The sequence below is a fragment of the Diplotaxodon limnothrissa genome, linkage group LG3, assembly GCF_057381915.1.
Source record: "Diplotaxodon limnothrissa isolate DT_005_m linkage group LG3, D_limnothrissa_male_GT1.1, whole genome shotgun sequence".
Lineage (NCBI taxonomy): Eukaryota > Metazoa > Chordata > Actinopteri > Cichliformes > Cichlidae > Diplotaxodon > Diplotaxodon limnothrissa.
The window spans coordinates 65,835,280-65,854,239 of record NC_140598.1 but is presented as its reverse complement, the minus strand read 5'-3'; the positions used below and the strand labels follow the sequence as shown (position 1 = coordinate 65,854,239).

The window sequence follows — 18,960 nt, the reverse complement described above, 5'->3', positions numbered from 1 at the left end:
ATAGAGACGTTTGAAGTAAGAAACTACTTTGAAAATGGCCTGTATTTATATAGCGCTTTACTAGTCCCTTAAGGACCCCAAAGCGCTTTACACATCCAGTCATCCACCCATTCACACACATATTCACACACTGGTGATGGCAAGCTACATTGTAGCCACAGCCACCCTGGGGCGCACTGACAGAGGCAAGGCTGCCGGACACTGGCGCCACCGGGCCCTCTGACCACGACCAGTAGGCAACGGGTGAAGTGTCTTGCCCAAGGACACAACAACCGAGACTGTCCAAGCCGGGGCTCGAACCAGCAACCTTCCGATTACAAGGCGAACTCCCAACTCTTGAGCCACCATCGCCCCACTCGTTTCTCACAACAAAAAGTTAAAGTGCTTCCTAACATTCACATTACTCTTTTCTACTTTAAACTTTGCACATGTTCAGGTCAATGAACATGCGCAAGGATATGGTTAACAATATTCTCTGTTTTTCTTGTACTGATTGTGTATTATAATACAGTTGCCCAGGCTTTGGATGTTATTTCATTAGAGAAATAATAGCAATTTGACAAGTAAATCACTTTTAAAGTGTTTTGAGTCTTTGTGCTTTAAAATTACAACCCCATCTTACCTCCAGAATGTCAATGAGAACATTCTCTTCTGGCTGCTTGGTGCTGCGAACATTTTCCAGGACGATGGAGTAGTAGATGCCTTCGGGATCTGACTGGTACAGGTTGTATGTGTCTGACTGGTACCACTCCTGGAGGGCGAGGAAGACCTGGTTCTCATCTGTGCTCACTATCTGAACATCCTAGAGAATGAAACAGAAAAATTAGTGCTCTTGGGAGTGAAACAAGAGAAAAGAAGCGTAAAAGAAGGAAACTGAATAAAGAGAATAAAGGGGATGGAATAACAAAGTAAGCTCAGAGAAAGAAAAGAGAAAATAAGGTAATAATGACAGATAATGAATACAAGAGAAATGACTGACAAAGAAAATGAAAGCAAGTAATGACAGATGGAGAGAAGACAGAAAAAAGAAACTGAATAAAGAAAAGAAAGGAGAGTGAGAATAGATAAATCAGTAACAGAAGCAAGTGTAATTCATAGAACTTTGACAGTGATTTGCAGCAAGCCAGGGAACATAATCGGATAAATACAAATGTAGAGAGTGAGGAAAAAACTCAACAGAAAACGGGGGAGATGACGAATAAGGGTTCTACCCACTGAACACTGTTTCCTGGAGTGTAGAATACCGTTAGGTGTATCTGACAAAGCTCTTGAGACTCTGATGAAAATGGTTTCATCACTCATTAAAGACTGTAATGAAGGATCAAAGAGCAATTCAGCACTTTCTCTCTATTAGTGATTACATTAACATAACATTTGGAGACGAAGCCAAGAAGGTGTGTCTATAATCACTGACACGCTTCCATCTTGTTTATGAAAAACACTCAAGCTCAATTACCCTTAGATTTATGGTGGTGGTTCCAAGTAATAGCAATATTGAAAGCCATATGCTGATCTTCATATTCATAAAGGTACTCTTTCTGAGTCACTCAGCAGCTTTCTGCAAATTGCCACAGTGCTGATTATGGACGGATGCTGTCTCAGGACCCATGGTGACACATTTGAAAGGACTGGGTACCTTTTAGCTTAATTTTTTTACTGTGCAGAATTAACATTGTGACCTGAAAACCACTAATGCTTCCCTGAAAGTAAAAAAAAAGTTCGATTTTTGAATCCAACAGAACTGTGAGCAATAAAAGACTTAACAACTTAAACACTTGTAAACACAAAGCTTTTAAACAGGACACATGGTATGGTCTTATAAGAGACTCTTGAGTCTTTTGCTATTTATGGCAATGCCAGCACACCTATTGTACCACAGTGTGAGATTGGTGCAAAAAGTGTTAAGCAGCTTATTAAATACAGCCGTATTTGTTACTCTGGGAATGGGAAGAGACAATGTTTGTATATAAAGAATTCTTCTTCTTTTATTTATTAAGGGACAAAGGTTAGCCAAGCCTGCCTGGCCAAGTGTGGAAAATGTAATTGTATTGCATTTGTATCCTTGAGCAACATACTGAATCCGTGTGTAAGTTCAAACAATAATGTAGACAGAACAATAGCAAACAAGGCAAGCAGTGCTTGTCTTGTGAAATCTAAAAATTGACATTAGTTCAAATGCAGCTGTTACGGTTGTTGATATGGCTAGGAGACTCTCCCTGTGGGAGAATGCTGTTGTTTCCCTTTCCCCCTTCCTGTCACGTCTTTCGGGTTCTGGGTGACGCAGCTGAGTAGCGTTACGGCTCGTTAGCCACGGGATCAAAACGGCCGTGTCTCACACGCTAGCCCCCCCTTCCCTGCGACGCGCTACGGCAGCTCGGAAAGGTTGAGCGGACTTCTGGAGGCTCTGAGCGGCGTGTGTGATAGTGTTTCTGTGCCCCTCTGCTGTTTGGGATATTGAGATCGCGGGGGACTGCCGTGGAAGCAGGTAGGGGGTTCTCCGCCATTTTTGTTTGACCAGTTTTCTCCCGTTTCATGGAAAGCCAGGGAGGTCGGGGTATTACTTCCCTGATCAAGAAAAAGAAAATACGACACCTGACCTCCCTGGTGTTTTGTTACTAGAATGGGGGAGGGTTTTTGTTTGTTATTTTGGCCTCGGAGACTCCGAAGCTTTTAGCTTCCCGGCTCAGCTGTGTGCTGCAAGTATTTTGCTTGGCTTGGTGAAATAAACCCCGTGAGCCTTCCAGTGACTGGTTTATGCGCGGTTACACTCTTTTCCCGTGTTCTTCCACTATTCCGAGAAAAGGTTGCACCTCTGGCCAGTGGCTATCCCGGGCTAAAGGGGACGGGGCGTAACAGTAACACAGTCTCTCTCCTTTCATCTCAAACAGCATTCTGTCCCACAGCCCCTCACCTTTTTGCATCTATCCTTCAAATCATTGCCAACTTGGGTTGATCTGATATCCTCGTGTTGGTGTTGTTCCCACATCATCATACTAAATGTTGTTCCAGGATCAACATTGCAAGTGACCAATCAGAATGTTGTGACGTCATAGTTTTGCGACTTCGGGAAAAACCGGCGTAAAACAAAAAACTGTACTTAAGCTGCGTGAAACCGCCTCTGTCCGCCGATCAACAGACCCTGACCCTAACCCTAACTGTAACCCTTTAATAAACAGGAAGCAGAATTGATATTGTCCTTGCAACATTGGAATTTCATAAATGCACGAATGGCTTGGTGCGCAAAAGAATAACGTCACAACAATGTGATTGGTCACTTGCAATGTTGAACCTGGAACAACATTTTCATGATGGTCTGGGAACAACACCAACACGAGGATATCAGATCATCCGCCAACTTGTGGCTGCAGTTGACTATTGACAGTGCAAGCAGTCTCGACTCTGCTTTTGGCCAGATTCAGGTGCGTGTCCATATCCCGTTAAAAATGGCTTTAACTTTTCAAGTTCAAATGCAAACTGTGGCTGTTTGTGCATGGTGTGTGCATGGTGGACAAATCTCTGATCAGTTCCCCTCTTTGATGGGGAATTAATGGGAAACTGAGATGATGCCTCTGCTTTCACTGTTCTGAGATCAGTTGCCAGAACAGAACTAGGACTAGCAATTAAACAAGCACACACTGATACCTCAGCTTTCTTTGTACTAACCATCTTGGTCAACATGTGTGATGAAGATGAGTTGGGAGTAGTGTGAAAGGCACATCAGCAAGAAAAGCCTTGATGGTGCAGGGAAACCATCAGCTCCTGCTAAATCCTTCTTTATAAAACAGTCAATTTAAACAAATAAGGTGGTTTCCAAATACAACATCTTGTATTTGTTTATAATTCCATATTCACACTTATCAATGTCACACAATGCTTAAACCTATTAATTCAGATGTGATTTTAAAAATGTTAGAAATACATTTATTCTTTTTAAAATTAAGATTTAGGTCTTTTTCTGAGCTAAATAGTCCTACCCTACTGAAGCTTAAAGAGAATATAAAGTATTTAAAATGGGCTCAGTTTCAAACTTCTGCAAATAGACTAATGTGACTAATGGGGAATATTTTTCTGCAGGAGTACTTTTACTTTTTGAACCCGACAACACAAACTTTTGTGTCTTGAGGGGTTGTCATAATGTTTTCCTACTTTTGCTTGATAAATGGCTCTGAAAGAAATTCCTCCAGCAATTTTCATTGTCAGCAAATGGAAAATATTTGGGTGACAAATACAAAAGTAATATTTTACAATTCTTCAGCCGGGAAGGAGTGCAAAGAGGTGAAGATGTACAGAAAGAGTCTATCAGCATTTATTAAAGAATATCAAACAGGCAGCACGAGACAGATTAATCTGGTCTAACGTCCCTTATTAAACAGGCAACTCATTCCAACTCTAAATTAATGAGGCATACAGCAAAGTACAAGCTCTTTTTTGAGACACATAAGATTGGTGTCTGTGTGAAATTGGCTGTATGTTAGTTGGACAGGGACTATCTACGAAGTGCAACATCAAACGGCACAATACCTAAATATTCAACTGTAACTTCACTTTTTCTGTATACAGCCCATCTCTGCTGGTTCCACCTGTCCCCAGTTACTTCCCCGTGTCCTTTTTAGTCCTGGCTTTGCCTCACAGTCCTCGTCTGGATTTCTGTTTCATTTGTCTATTGGACTTTGAGTTCTTCTGGACTGTCTTATATGCTTTTTCAGCTCAGTTAAGTTTGTTTTTGTGGTCATTCTTATTCCTGCCAGTGTCTGCTAACTCAAAACAAATTAGTCTTTATTAACATCTACAGACTTCTGGCACTGCTCATGCATTAACATGCAAGACTGCTGCTCAAATTACACAAGACTGTGACAATGGCAATCAGTAAGTTAAACATTTAACCATAAAACAATGTCAAAATGCCTAATCAGCAAATCAAGTTGCCAACACTCAACCACAAACCATCAAAGAATATAACTATTATATGATGAAAGTAGAACATCGTTTGTTATGCTGCACGTTCCAGGCAGATATATTGTCATTCCTGTATAACACATTACCATGCAACACTGCCTCTAAATGAAAAAATAAATGAGCAGTCTTCATAATGACACCATCATGTTTCAGTTCAAACACAAATATTCCACCTCATTTACTTCTCCTTGCATCTTCAACTCCATATACCTTTTCTTTCTTTCTTCTTTATTCCAGTCCTCCATTAAAGCCCTGCGCTGCAGCCTGTTTTTGGCTGACAGTTCATCTGAGGCAGCAGTATGGAGCTTGGGAGGAGTTGGAACTGAAAAATGTCTAAACTTTAGCTTCAGATGCCTTTTTAACATTCAGAGATAGTCCTCCACCTACCAGAGGGACTAAAAAAACAACACAAAAAGAAGAAAAAAAACAATCATACACCAACACCAAGGACTGTTGGGGTGACAATGTAAATATATGCAGACAGTATTCATGGAAATGCTTGGGTGGAAGACCTCAATTTAGTGGCCAAACAGAGTAGGAAGGAAAAGAATATCCTGTGACTCAACTCAGGAATCGGATGTGATAAAGATGGAAAAAAGCACTGTTGTCTCAATATAGGTAAGGGTTATTAAAAAGGGAAACACATGAGCATATTTAATGGCCTGAGATACTACAGTGGGGCAAAAAAGTATTTAGTCAGCCACCGATTGTGCAAGTTCCCCCACTTAAAATGATGACAGAGGTCAGTAATTTACACCAGAGGTACACTTCAACTGTGAGAGACAGAATGTGAAAAAAAAAATCCATGAATTCACAAGGTAGGATTTGTAAAGAATTTATTCGTAAATCAGGGTGGAAAATAAGTATTTGGTCACCTCAAACAAGGAAAATCTCTGGCTCTCACAGACCTGTAACGTCTTCTGTAAGAAGCTTTTCTGTCCCCCACTCGTTACCTGTATGAATGGCACCTATTTGAACTCATCATCTGTATAAAAGACACCTGTCCACAGCCTCAAACATTCAGACTCCAAACTCCGCCATGGCCAAGACCAAAGAGCTTTCGAAGGACACCAGGAAAAGTATTGTAGACCTGCACCAGACTGGGAAGAGTGAATCTACAATAGGCAAGCAGCTTGGTGTGAAAAAAATCAACTGTGGGAGCAATCATCAGAAAATGGAAGACATACAAGACCACTGATAATCTCCCTCGATCTGGGGCTCCACGCAAGATCTCATCCCGTGGGGTCAAAATGATCATGAGAACGGTGAGCAAAGATCCCAGAACCACACGGGGGGACCTGGTGAATGACCTGCAGAGAGCTGGGACCAAAGTAACAAAGGTCACCATCAGTAACACACTACAACGGCAGGGAATCAAATCCCGCAGTGCCAGACGTGTTCCGCTGCTGAAGCCAGTGCATGTCCAGGCCCGTCTGAAGTTTGCCAGAGAGCACATGGATGATACAGCAGAGGATTGGGAGAATGTCATGTGGTCAGATGAAACCAAAGTAGAACTTTTTGGTATAAACTCAACTCGTCGTGTTTGGAGGAAGAAGAATACTGAGTTGCATCCCAAGAACACCATACCTACTGTGAAGCATGGGGGTGGAAACATCATGCTATGGGGCTGTTTTTCTGCCAAGGGGACAGGACGACTGATCCGTGTTAAGGACAGAATGAATGGGGCCACGTATCGTGAGATTTTGAGCCAAAACCTCCTTCCATCAGTGAGAACTTTGAAGATGAAACGAGGCTGGGTCTTCCAACATGACAATGATCCAAAACACACCGCCCGGGCAACAAAGGAGTGGCTCCGTAAGAAGCATTTGAAAGTCCTGGAGTGGCCTAGCCAGTCTCCAGACCTCAACCCCATAGAAAATCTGTGGCGGGAGTTGAAAGTCCGTGTTGCTCGGCGACAGCCCCAAAACATCACTGCTCTCGAGAAGATCTGCATGGAGGAATGGGCCAAAATACCAGCTACTGTGTGTGCAAACCTGGTAAAGACCTATAGTAAACGTTTGACCTCTGTTATTGCCAACAAAGATTATGTTACAAAGTATTGAGTTGTATTTTTGTTATTGACCAAATACTTATTTTCCACCCTGATTTACGAATAAATTCTTTACAAATCCTACCATGTGGATTCATGGATTTTTTTTCCACATTCTGTCTCTCACAGTTGAAGTGTACCTCTGGTGCAAATTACTGACCTCTGTCATCATTTTAAGTGGGGGAACTTGCACAATCGGTGGCTGACTAAATACTTTTTTGCCCCACTGTATGTCCCACATTTTTTTTCATCAATAAATCCTTATTGTAACAAGGATACATGCAATCTTAATTGTCTTTTAATTTTTAACACAAAAACAAAAAGCAGAATTGGTGAACAAAAAAAAGCCCAAAAGCGTTTTTGGTCGTTTCAATGTGGACACACAACTCTGTGAAAATGATTGAAAACACTAGTGTGGACGTGTACCGTTTTCAGACGAAAACGCTGTTTTCAAATCTATCTGGGCTAGTGTGGATGTAGCCTTAGTGGGTTACCATGTGGCTGTGAGTGTCCTTTCCACACTCACATGCTTGATTTGCCTGCCTGATTGCGTGAGGCTGATCTGCCAGTCAACGATCAAGAATTCTGGAAATTGGCAGATTCTGGTCCCTTGTGGTGGGTGAAACTCTTGAAGTGGCAACCACTAGTGCTGAAAAATGAAGCAATTACAGAACTGATAGTTTCTCAGGCTCCCACTTGAGGCTTGTACTCATAGACTCCCATGTGTAAAAAAAAAAAAAAAAAAAAAAAAAAAAAAACAACAAACAAAAAAAAAAAACAGCCCCTCCATTAAAAAAACATTTGCTTAATATATACAGTAAAACCTCTTTACTCTAAGCTAGTAAAATACCTGAAGATTTTCATGAAATTAAATCTGCCATACGCTATAATATTAAAGTTCATTTGATGATCTGAACATTTTAGAGTAATAAATATGAAAGGAAGGAAGAGGGAAAATATTCTTTCACAACGGTGTATTTCACTGTGTACTTGATCCAAACTCAGCACAGTGCTAATAACACTAGAAAGGCAAAGGCAGAACACTATAATGAGACGGTGCAGAATGTAAAGCTCAATTTACATTTACACATGAAAGGAAACTGTCTGGGTGCACATCCTGAAAAATCTACCAACCCTGTGTGGAGCAAAAACAAACCACAAGAATGAGTGAAAATAAGGATCCCCTGACTTTAAATTGTACACACTAGCAGAAGGAGGCATAAAATAAAATGAGGAAATTGTGAAAGTGAAAGATGTTTTCGTACATCTTGTTTTACATTTAGGTGAAAGAGACAGCAGGTTTTAATAATGTTATCAGACAACATTCACTATTAAAGGCATACGTACAAGACTGACCATCAATCATCTCACCCTTGCATATCCTAACAATCCTTTGTTTTGGATTTTCACAGTGACTTATACATTGTGTGCTCTGACTGCCTTGCTTCAGCCGTGCCTCCTAAAAGTTTTGTTTCCATACGTTGATGTTTACAGTCTATAGTAAAAGTATAGTAAGAGAAAAAGGTTTAACAGTAATCACTTATAATCATGTAGCCATGATTGGTGTACAAGCCTGTGACCACAGTGTCTACATGGATCACTGAGAACAATAGCTGAGAAGTCTTACAAAGGCAGGACAACCATGTTGGTCATGTTACCAAATACTTCATTCCTTGATTTATTTATTTTTTCCCTGTCTTACCTTTTCAGGCAGCCATTCAGAAACATACAACAGGAGCTCTAAATGGTTACCATTGTGATGAAGTACACTAAAGGATTCACTCAAATATCCAAATAATTGAATTCAGGTGTTTCAATTACTGCCATGGCCACAGTTGAATAAAACCAAGCAGCTATGGACTGATTCTTATATAGCGCTTTGCTATTCTCCCAGAGTAATCAAAGCGCTCTATACAACGTCCCACATTCACTTTCTTCTAAGCTTTTAGTGCCTCCTAGCTAACATTCATACTCCAATGGATGGATCGGAGAGCAACTTGGGGTTAGTATCTTGCACAAGAATACTTGGCATGGCCTGCTGTACTTCCTGAGCTACAGCCACCCTGCAGCTAGGCATACGCTCAGAAGCGTAGTGGTCACATACAATCACAGAGTGGGGTCAGCGGATGCTGAGACACAATCCCTCCTCTCACCTCATCTAACACCTCAGCTTGTTCCTTTCTCTTTGACCAACAGTACCACAGTTTCCACTGGCACCCTGCTGGCCATCAGGGTGGAAACTGAATTGAAAACACAAGTGTCTTAAATTGAATTTCAGGCCACGTGCTAAAAGCAAATGCTTGGTTGACATGTGAAGGAGATTTATAAACTTCTATTACTTATGCCCGTTCTCAATACTCCTGCCGGTGGCTCATGTACAATTATTTCAGACATCTTTCTGACAGATTATACTCCATCACTGTCCCATTTCCTACAGTAACATCACTGAGCCTTGGTCAGAATGGTGCGAGGAACGTCTTGCTCATTTAATTAATGGGGAAAAAAAAAGAAAAAAAAAAGGACAACATCTGATGCCAGATTTCCCCCGGCAGTCAGCTGGGACATAATAGCCTCTTCAGTGGGCTCACCCTCTCTCAGCAGCTTTGAGCTCATTTCCTTTCACACTCTAACAGATCCCATTAATCACATTAAAATCCCCATCATGCCCCGTGGACATTACTGAATTCAGTAAAGAGGTCTTTGATACAGTCGGCCCACACATTTCAGCTTTCTAAAAGATTTAACTGCTTTAAGATCTCATCCAGCTGTCTTACACATACCTCTTAAAGATAAAATCAATTCTCTTAGTAATTATAAGCACTCACTCAAAATGCTTACAGGTCAAGCTTTTATTTCTAAATACTGAAAAATTAGCTGTCATGGGTCACAGAGTTTTGACTGTTGTCCTGATGTGAAAAAGTCAGATTATTTTTTAAGATATTATTTTTATTTCACATTTATTATGTACTGCTTCTTCACTGCAGCATTCTGCCTCTGCAGCAGAACACACCCTTGCAATCCTGAAATGTGGTATTGACAGCCACAAGTGTTTCTTTGGACTTCTGGCTTCACAATGTCATTGACAGCTCCTGAGATTGTTTGATTTTCATTTTATTCAACTCAGCTTGTACCTGGTAATACAGATGCACATAGGATTCTTATACATCCTATTCTGTCCCCTGCGTGCGTGGTTCTGTTGCACGAAGTGACAGATAGCTAAACATATGCAGCAGGCACTGAAAGCGTTAAATGATGAGTCAGATGTGGAAGTAAAGTTGAGGGCTGTTTACTTGTTTGTCTTCACCAATGTACATCTTACAGTGCTTTCCCAGAGCTTGTGAAACTACAAAAATACAAAACAGAAATATGCTCAATGAAAATAAAGAATTATGCACAAGCCAAGCCACAGAAAAATTCACTTGACGGTAGTCTCCAAGCTAACCACTAGGAGATGCTAAAATGCTTAATGTGCACATAACATTATACATCCCATTTAACAGACTTTAAGTCTCTCATATCTAAAGACATTAGAGTCATAATAAACTATTCATGTATCTTATAATGAGATTCCTTTTAGGATTACTTTCCAGTCGTGTTGTTAGAAATTTACAAGAAGAAAAACTGGAATAATGGAGCAGCAGCACGAGGACGTTTAGCCCACAGCTGACCTTGTGTTTGGAATGGGTGGTTCTGGAAAAACACTCCTTGCACACAAATAATCTCTGACTCAACATGTCACCAATTAAGGCAAATGGAGAGTGTTGTTTGTTGACAAATTCTTCAATTTCAATTTTATTTCTACAGCACCAAATCACAACAACAGTTGTCTCAAGGCGCTTTATGTTGTAAGGTAGACCCTACAAAAATACATACAGAGAAAAACCCAGCAATCACATGACCCCCTATGAGCAAGCACTTTGGCGACAGTGGGAAAGAAAAACTCCCTTTTTACAGGAATAAATCTCCAGCAGAACCAGGCTCAGGGAGGGGCGGCCATCTGCTGTGACCAGTTGGGGAGAGAATTCTCTTGCATATGTATAACTATTACACATGCAAGTCCAGAAAGTTTAAATAAAGTTGTTTTTTTTGTGGTTTTTTTGTTTTTTTAACATTTATGCATCCATTCCCTTCCACCTATCCAGTTCAGGGTCATGAGGGCTGCAGACTTTCCCAGCTATCATAGGGCAAGAGGCAGAGTACACCCTGGACAGGTCGCCAATCTGTCGCAGGGCTAACACAGAGAGACAGACATTCAGTCATTTTAAGTAACCTTAATACATCTACTTATATCAAAAGCCTGACATGTTCAACAGAAAACATCTGTTTTCTGGTAAAATGAGGCATTTAATAAAACCAAATATTCAGTTCCGTCATCTACAGTATGCCCTACAGCTATTACCTCATTTAGTTGTTTTTATTTTTATTTTGAGATTAAAGTAAAAAAATCTTTGATTTTGCCACTTACATACACCCTACAGCCTGTCTTTCTCCTATGAAATTGGCTGCACATAAAAATAAAGCCTCATTTTACAGCTTTATCACTCTTCAGAAATTCTGCTTTAGAGAAACTTATTGTGCTGTAGCTGCATGCCTCTATTCATTCAGATGGGTATCTGTTGTCTCGTAAGTCTTTACTGGCTTGTGGATTCAAATAACACAGGGTTTTTTTGTGTTTTTGGTTTTGTTTTGTTTTTTTTTAAAATAGAAAGTGTGTCATTGCAACTAATGTGTATATACATACAGTTAGGCCCATAAATATTTGGACAGAGCCAACATTTTTCTAATTTTGGTTCTGTATATTAGCACAATGAATTTTAACCAAACAACTCAAATGCAGCTGAACAAAAATATTAAAAATGTGATGAACTAAAGCATTTTTAACAATATCCCTTCATTTCAGGGGCTCAAAAGTAACTGGACAAATAAATGATTGATAATAAAATGTTATAAATGAACATTTTATTAACAGTTATTTATTTGTCTAGAAAACCCTATGCTGGCAACAACAGCGTGAACTCTTAAACTCATGGACATCACCAGATGCTGGGTTTCCTCCTTTTTTATGTTCTGCCAGGCCTTTACTGCAGCTAGTTTCAGTTGCTCTTTGTTTGTTGGCCTTTCTGTCAGAATGTCTGTGAAGGTTCTCAGTCATCCAGGTCATCGTAGTCAAAGGAGCTTGCAAAGAAAAGCGTCTGGACTTCTTTAAGTTACTTGAAGACGTTTCACCTCTCATCCGAGAAGCTTCTTCAGTTCTGAGGTCAAATGGTGGAGAGTCCCAGATATAAACCTAGTGGGAGTTTCCCCCCACAGAGGGACAAAAGGACTCCCTGATGATCCTCTAATCGCCTGAGCCAAGGTGTGAAACTGGGTGTGGGTCCCAATCAGCCAGAGTTTCGGGTGAGTTCATTGTGAAACCTGGCCCCACCTTATCATGCGAATTCCTGAGATCAGCTGGCCCAGGATGTGAGTGGGCGTTAAGGCATCTGGGGAGGGAACTCAAAACTGGATTATAGATGGCAGAGAGTTGGTGTCGTAAACCCCCGCCTCTGTTCAAAGATGGTCACTCACAGTGGACATAGATGGCTTCTTTCACTCCTCTTTCAAACCATCTGTCCTCTCTGTCCAAAATGTGAACATTGGCATCCTCGAAAGAGTGTCCTTTATCCTTAAGATGCAGATGGACTGCTGAGTCTTGTCCTGTGGAGGTGGCTCTTCTGTGTTGTGCCATGCGCTTGTGAAGTGGCTGTTTGGTCTCTCCAATGTAGAGGTCTGAGCATTCCTCGCTGCGTTGTACAGCATACACCACATTGTTAAGTCTGTGTTTTCGAGTTTTGTCTTTCGGGTGAACCAGTTTTTGTCTGAGTGTGTTGCTGGGTCTGAAATACACTGGGATGTCATGCTTGGAGAAAACTCTCCTGAGTTTTTCTGATACACCGGCTACATAGGGGATGACAATGTTGTTGCGTCTGTCTTTCTTATCTTCCCTCGCTGGTGTCTGATCTTCTTTTCTGTGCCTCTTTGCTGACTTTAAGAACGCCCATTTAGGATAGCTGCACGTTTTGAGTGCTTCCTTTACATGTGTGTGTTCCTTCTTTTTTCCTTCAGGCTTAGAGGGAACATGTTCTGCACAGTGGTGTAGGGTCCTAATTACTCCAAGTTTGTGTTCCAGAGGGTGATGGGAGTCAAAGAGGAGGTACTGGTCCGTGTGTGTGGGCTTCCGGTAAACTTCGATGTTGAGGTTGCCGTTCTCTTCAATGTGCACGGCGCAGTCCAGGAAAGGCAAACAGTCGTCCTTTGTGTCTTCCCTGGTGAACTTGATGTTTTTATCCACAGCGTTAATGTGCGCAGTGAAGGATTCCACTTCTTGTGTCTTGATTTTGACCCAGGTGTCGTCTACATATCTGTATCAGTGGCTGGGTACTCTTCCTTTGAAAGAGCCAAGAGCCTTCCTTTCCACTTCCTCCATGTAAAGGTTGGCTACAATAGGTGACACGGGGGAGCCCATGGCACAGCCATGTTTTTGTCTGTAAAAGCCTTCGTTGTATTTGAAATATGTAGTGGTGAGTCAGCAAAGAGGCACTGAAAAGAAGATCAGACACCAGCGAGGGAGGATAAGAAAGACAGGCGCAACAACATTGTCATCCCCTATGTAGCCGGTGTATCAGAAAAACTCAGGAGAGTTTTCTCCAAGCATGACATCCCGGTGCATTTCAGACCCAGCAACACGCTCAGACAAAAACTGGTTCACCCGAAAGACAAAACGCCAAAACACAGACTTAACAATGTGGTGTATGCTGTACAGTGCAGCGAGGAATGCTCAGACCTCTACATTGGAGAGACCAAACAGCCACTTCACAAGCGCATGGCACAACACAGAAGAGCCACCTCCACAGGACAAGACTCAGCAGTCCATCTGCATCTTAAGGATAAAGGACACTCTTTTGAGGATGCCAATGTTCACATTTTGGACAGAGAGGACAGATGGTTTGAAAGAGGAGTGAAAGAAGCCATCTATGTCCACTGTGAGTGACCATCTTTGAACAGAGGCGGTGGTTTACGACACCAACTCTCTGCCATCTATAATCCAGTTTTGAGTTCCCTCCCCAGACGCCTTAACGCCCACTCACATCCTGGGCCAGCTGATCTCAGGAATTCGCATGATAAGGTGGGGCCAGGTTTCACAATGAACTCACCCGAAACTCTGGCTGATTGGGACCCACACCCAGTTTCACACCTTGGCTCAGGCGATTAGAGGATCATCAGGGGGTCCTTTTGTCCCTCTGTGGGGGGATACTCCCACTAGGTTTATATCTGGGACTCCCCAACATTTGACCTTAGAACTGAAGAAGCTTCTCGGATGAGAGGTGAAACGTCTTCAAGCAACTTAAAGAAGTCCAGACGCTTTTCTTTGCTTTCTGTCAGAAGTTTAGTCTTCAACAAGTGAAATACATAGTTGGGTTGAGATGGGGTGACTGACCTAGCCAATCAAGACATTTCCACTTCTTTGCTTTAATAAACTCCTGGGATGCTTTGGCCGTATATTTTAGGTCATTGTCCATCTGTATTATAAAACACTGCCCAATCAATTTGACTGCACTTAGCTGGATTTGAGCAGACAGTTTGTCTCTGAACACTTCAGAATCCACTCAGCTCCTTCTGTCCTGTGTTACATCATCAATAAACACTAGTGTCCCAGTGCCACTGGCAGCCATGCACACCCAAGTCAGCAGACTGCTTCCGTAGGACCTACTAGGCACCAACAAGACACTGTCTGGTCAATGATACACTGATAGCTAAACAAAGTGTTAAAAACCCCAGAAACATGATCACATTCCGAGTGGCCAGAGGAGATGGAAGCAGAGCAAAAAGGAACAATTATTACTTGTGATTTCACACCTGTGTGGGTGTGTGTGGGTGGGTGTGTGGTTAATCCATCACTTGGGTCAGGTCTCACAGGACACAGTAAAACTGCTTTCTCTCATGGCCTCTGCATTTTTTATCTGCCAACCTTTCAATTATTAACAGTGGAAAAACATGGAACCCCTTACTCACACACACACTTTCTCCTCATCTTCCCCCTTCAGTCTCTCTCTCACCATCCCTCTCGCCTGTCTCTGTTTCTTTGCCCTGACACCCCACCCCATGTCGCTCGACCTAAAAGCTTCGCAAAGCGTGACCTATCTGCTCACCCAAGTAAGAGGACACATGTAGAGAGACAGAGGGAGCGATGAGCATGAGAGTAACTAGGGCATATTTTATCTAAACAGATACTTACACACACACATACTTACACACAAACTAATTTATCCACTGGCTTCCCATTACAGCAGATCCCCAGATGTGTGTTTGTCTGTGTAATTCAATTCCTTTCACCTTAAGGATCACGGAAATTGTGGAGCTCTTGGTGCTGAAGTAGCCAGACAATTCAGGTTATAAGATTTCTGTAAGTGGTGGGGTTAGTATTTTACGTATTCGTGTTGCTAAACACCTTGCATAAGATTATCAGTGACAGACTAACAATCGCAGTGTCTGGCTAAAAGGGCTTAGTTTAAAGCCAAGAAAAATAAATAAATAAAAACAAAAATCTTGAAAGATTTCCTCAGGCTTACCATGCAATCAGATGAGTTCAATAGCACTCTGGCAAGTGTCACACTAAAATGGTTCCCTGTGCAGCTGATGCTGACAGCAAAGGTTCCAATACTGGCCTGTATTGAAGTGGAGCTCATTTATCCTCTCTGGCTATGTGAGTGACATAAGATGCTGCTGGATCAATGCTGAGGTGTGAATATTTTATGGAGGTTATCATGTATCAGGGCAGTTCCAGGATTAATTTGAGTGCAGGTAGTGTACTAACACTTGAGACCAACAAAGAAGTGGAACATATTGGAACAAGGGGTTTGATTTTAAAAGTTTTGAATCCATAGAGTTAGGAACATGAAATTTCACACTAAACCCTTTGTATGGGGAATGGGACACATTTACAGTATATCATTCTAGCATGCCTTCCTGTGTCTGAACAGATAATAACAGAACTTTGAAATAATGGACCTTCCATGATTCTCAGTTACCTGCAACAGTCTGTGGACTGTGGACTTTCTATTTCAAGGATACACAATGGATTTCAGCAAAAAATCCAAAGAATGTGATGGTTCAAATGCATTGCTTGTCTACTCCTGGCATCAGTGAGAATATTATTAGCTTAGAAATTTAGTGCAGCGCAGCATGATACAGACTTGAACATAAATTATACATTAAGATATAAAAAAAATAAAAATACACACATATAGTGTTTTGATAGTGAAAGGATTACCAAGCAGTAGATGAGGTCAATGAGACTGACCTAGTTAGTCACATGGCTGTTTTCAAATCCTCAGTTATAGGATAAAACATAGTAACGTATGTGTAATGTGAAAGGGTACTTCAAGAGTACTTCCACCAGGGCAGGGATAGCTCAGTAGGTAGAGTGGTGGCCCCATGATCGGAAGGTCGGGGGTTCGACTCCACTGAACGGCTACCCTGAGGTACCCCTGAGCAAGGTACCGTCCCTACACACTGCTCCCCGGGCGCTGCATTGGTGGCTGCCCACTGCTTCACTGGGTGAATGGGTTAAATGCAGAGGAACTATTTCCCTATGGGGACTAACACGCACACTTTACTTTACACTTTTTACACACTTTACACTTCACCAGTAAATCAAGTAATCACACAGCAAATATGTATAAGTAATGTGGTGTGTACAAGGAGTGGTAGGCCAGTCTGGTCTAATTTAATGAACTCACATAGGTGAGTATCCCAAACTTTTCTGGTACTGTCTTATTTAAATTCATCATTTCCAAGTAAATGTTGTAACCGTGTGTGCTGATACACGGGTATATATGGTGTACGCTAGTCCCTCAAATATTGTACAAGATACAATAGTGCGGGGCTCTAGCGATGGAGTATCATGAAATACTGTTGTGAACCTGGTCACACATGGAATGTGAGCATAAGTGTGTGCAAATATCAGAATACAAACTGCAGTTCACTTAATGGTGTGGGTTTCATCAGTAATGACTTTACAGAACCTACACATTTAATGTCAAAAGTAAAAATAAATCTGATTCCACTGAATTCTTGTAATTATTCTTAGCTAAACAACTATAAATGAAAGTGTTCAAAACACTGATCCCTGAGGGATGCGTGCATAATTCAGACTGAGAAGTCTTTCAGGGAGCAAACTGTGTCAACCTTAAATCAATATTAGCAAAAGATGCACCAATTTTCTCGTCCATTACCTTTGGTAAGGCATACTTAGGAAACCTCATCTGGACAAATTCATTCCGTCGGTAGGACACATAGTGCTTGGTCCGATTGCCTGTGGTGACCTGGGAAATAAGCAAAAACAACAGCAACAGCATGAATAACAGTCTAACAGTTCTACAGTTATAATATAGTCAAACAGTTTTAAATTTTTTATAGACATACGACCCATAAGTATATTACTTTAAAGGGAAAGCTGCTGAATGCACTGAGATTAAAAACGAGGCAAGAGTGAAACAGAAAACAATTTGAGTGACACAGCATCAAGAGACATATTAAGGCTGAATTCATCCAGTCATTTAAATATTGTCCTGCAGAAAAACAATCAAATGTTCAACATCTGCAAATGTCCAGCTGACTAATTGTGGAGGTGGAGGTGCACAGTTCACCATCTGTTGCCGGTGACTCAGTCTGTGCTGATAGGTAAATGCAAAGAAACTCCTGCGCATTGCACAGACCTTGGCATTCAACTCACAAATGGGTAAAAGGCTGAATCATGCCGTCGTCCTGCTGAGTGCTCAGACGATGAAAAAGCTCACATAGCACGAACCAGAATACTCAAACAGGTGATTCTACAGTTTAGCAGAGGAAGTTGGGAGAAAAGAGACCGCACTGGTGACTGACAGTGGATTGGAACAAGAGCTGAATGTGTCATATCCCAAGTGACAGGCTCAGAAATGAGTTAACCATGTTCTGAAACAGGTGAGCAGCACTGAAACTCCTTTTTTTTTTTTTGTGTTAAAAAAAAACCATTTTTTCTTTTGTCAAAATAAAAAGGAAAGGTTTATAACTTTGCATTCAGTGCTTCTATTTTTGACTTTGCCTTTTTTCCCTTCATGGAGATGTCAGTCTCTGTCATCTGAGTTCAGACTGAGCTGTGATTATTGCCATTGCTTGTGATTGAAAGGAGCAGGTAAGTTCCACTTTTCTTTAATGATAAGCATTGCAGAGGGATCAAACAAAAAAAGCCATTTTTAAAAAATGAGAGCTACTGAAGAAAGTGTCATGGACTGAGGTTTCAAAAGGAATCACTTTCTAAAGGACGGCTGGCAGAGTGGGATGAGAGCTGCATTCTCAGCTCTGACTCTGCATATTTATGTAGTGCCTTAATGTTGGAAAAGTACCCCGAAGATCTGTTTATACCATTAAGATTTTTTTTTTTTTTTTTTTTGGACAAAATTTATACAAAGAGCCAGAGTTTCTTGTGTTTGTGAAACTTGTGTGAATAGCTGAATGTCAGAGGTTCAGTACTTCATTGCAAATCAATAAACTTGTCAGTTTCAGAAAGAAATGTTTTGGGTGAACCCCCAGCAGCTGAAAGGATTAGGACTGCAGGCTGCCAGTTGTTGAAAACGCCTTCACTTAAAATAACAAACAGGAAACCAGCAAACTAAATGAAACCCAAAATCATAATAAAAGAACAGAGCACAGTAAGGAACATGTGAACAAGAAGTTACTAGACAACAACCAACCAACTGAAGGAAGGGTTAAAACAAACAGGTGAACTTAATGAACAATGAAGGGCTTTAAAAAACTGAAAACCTCACGGGAAATGTTCACCACATAACAGCACACTGAAAGGAGAAAAAATAAAAAAAGACTGACAAAGCACATGAAAAGCTGGCAATGCAAGTGACAAGATGTATTTGGTCTAT

General features: G+C 41.3%; 1 protein-coding gene across 1 annotated transcript in view; it reads right to left on the bottom strand.

Moving 5' to 3' along the window:
• The window catches only part of sorcs2 (sortilin-related VPS10 domain containing receptor 2), a 381,448-nt gene that overhangs the window by 38,755 nt on the left and 323,733 nt on the right, over window positions 1-18,960 (bottom strand). The window contains exons 8-9 of the mRNA XM_085349748.1: window positions 17,281-17,370; window positions 623-802 (exon numbers count right to left, since the gene is read on the bottom strand). Coding sequence (XP_085205874.1) covers window positions 623-802; window positions 17,281-17,370 — 270 coding nt within the window. The remainder of the gene's footprint in view (window positions 1-622; window positions 803-17,280; window positions 17,371-18,960) is intronic.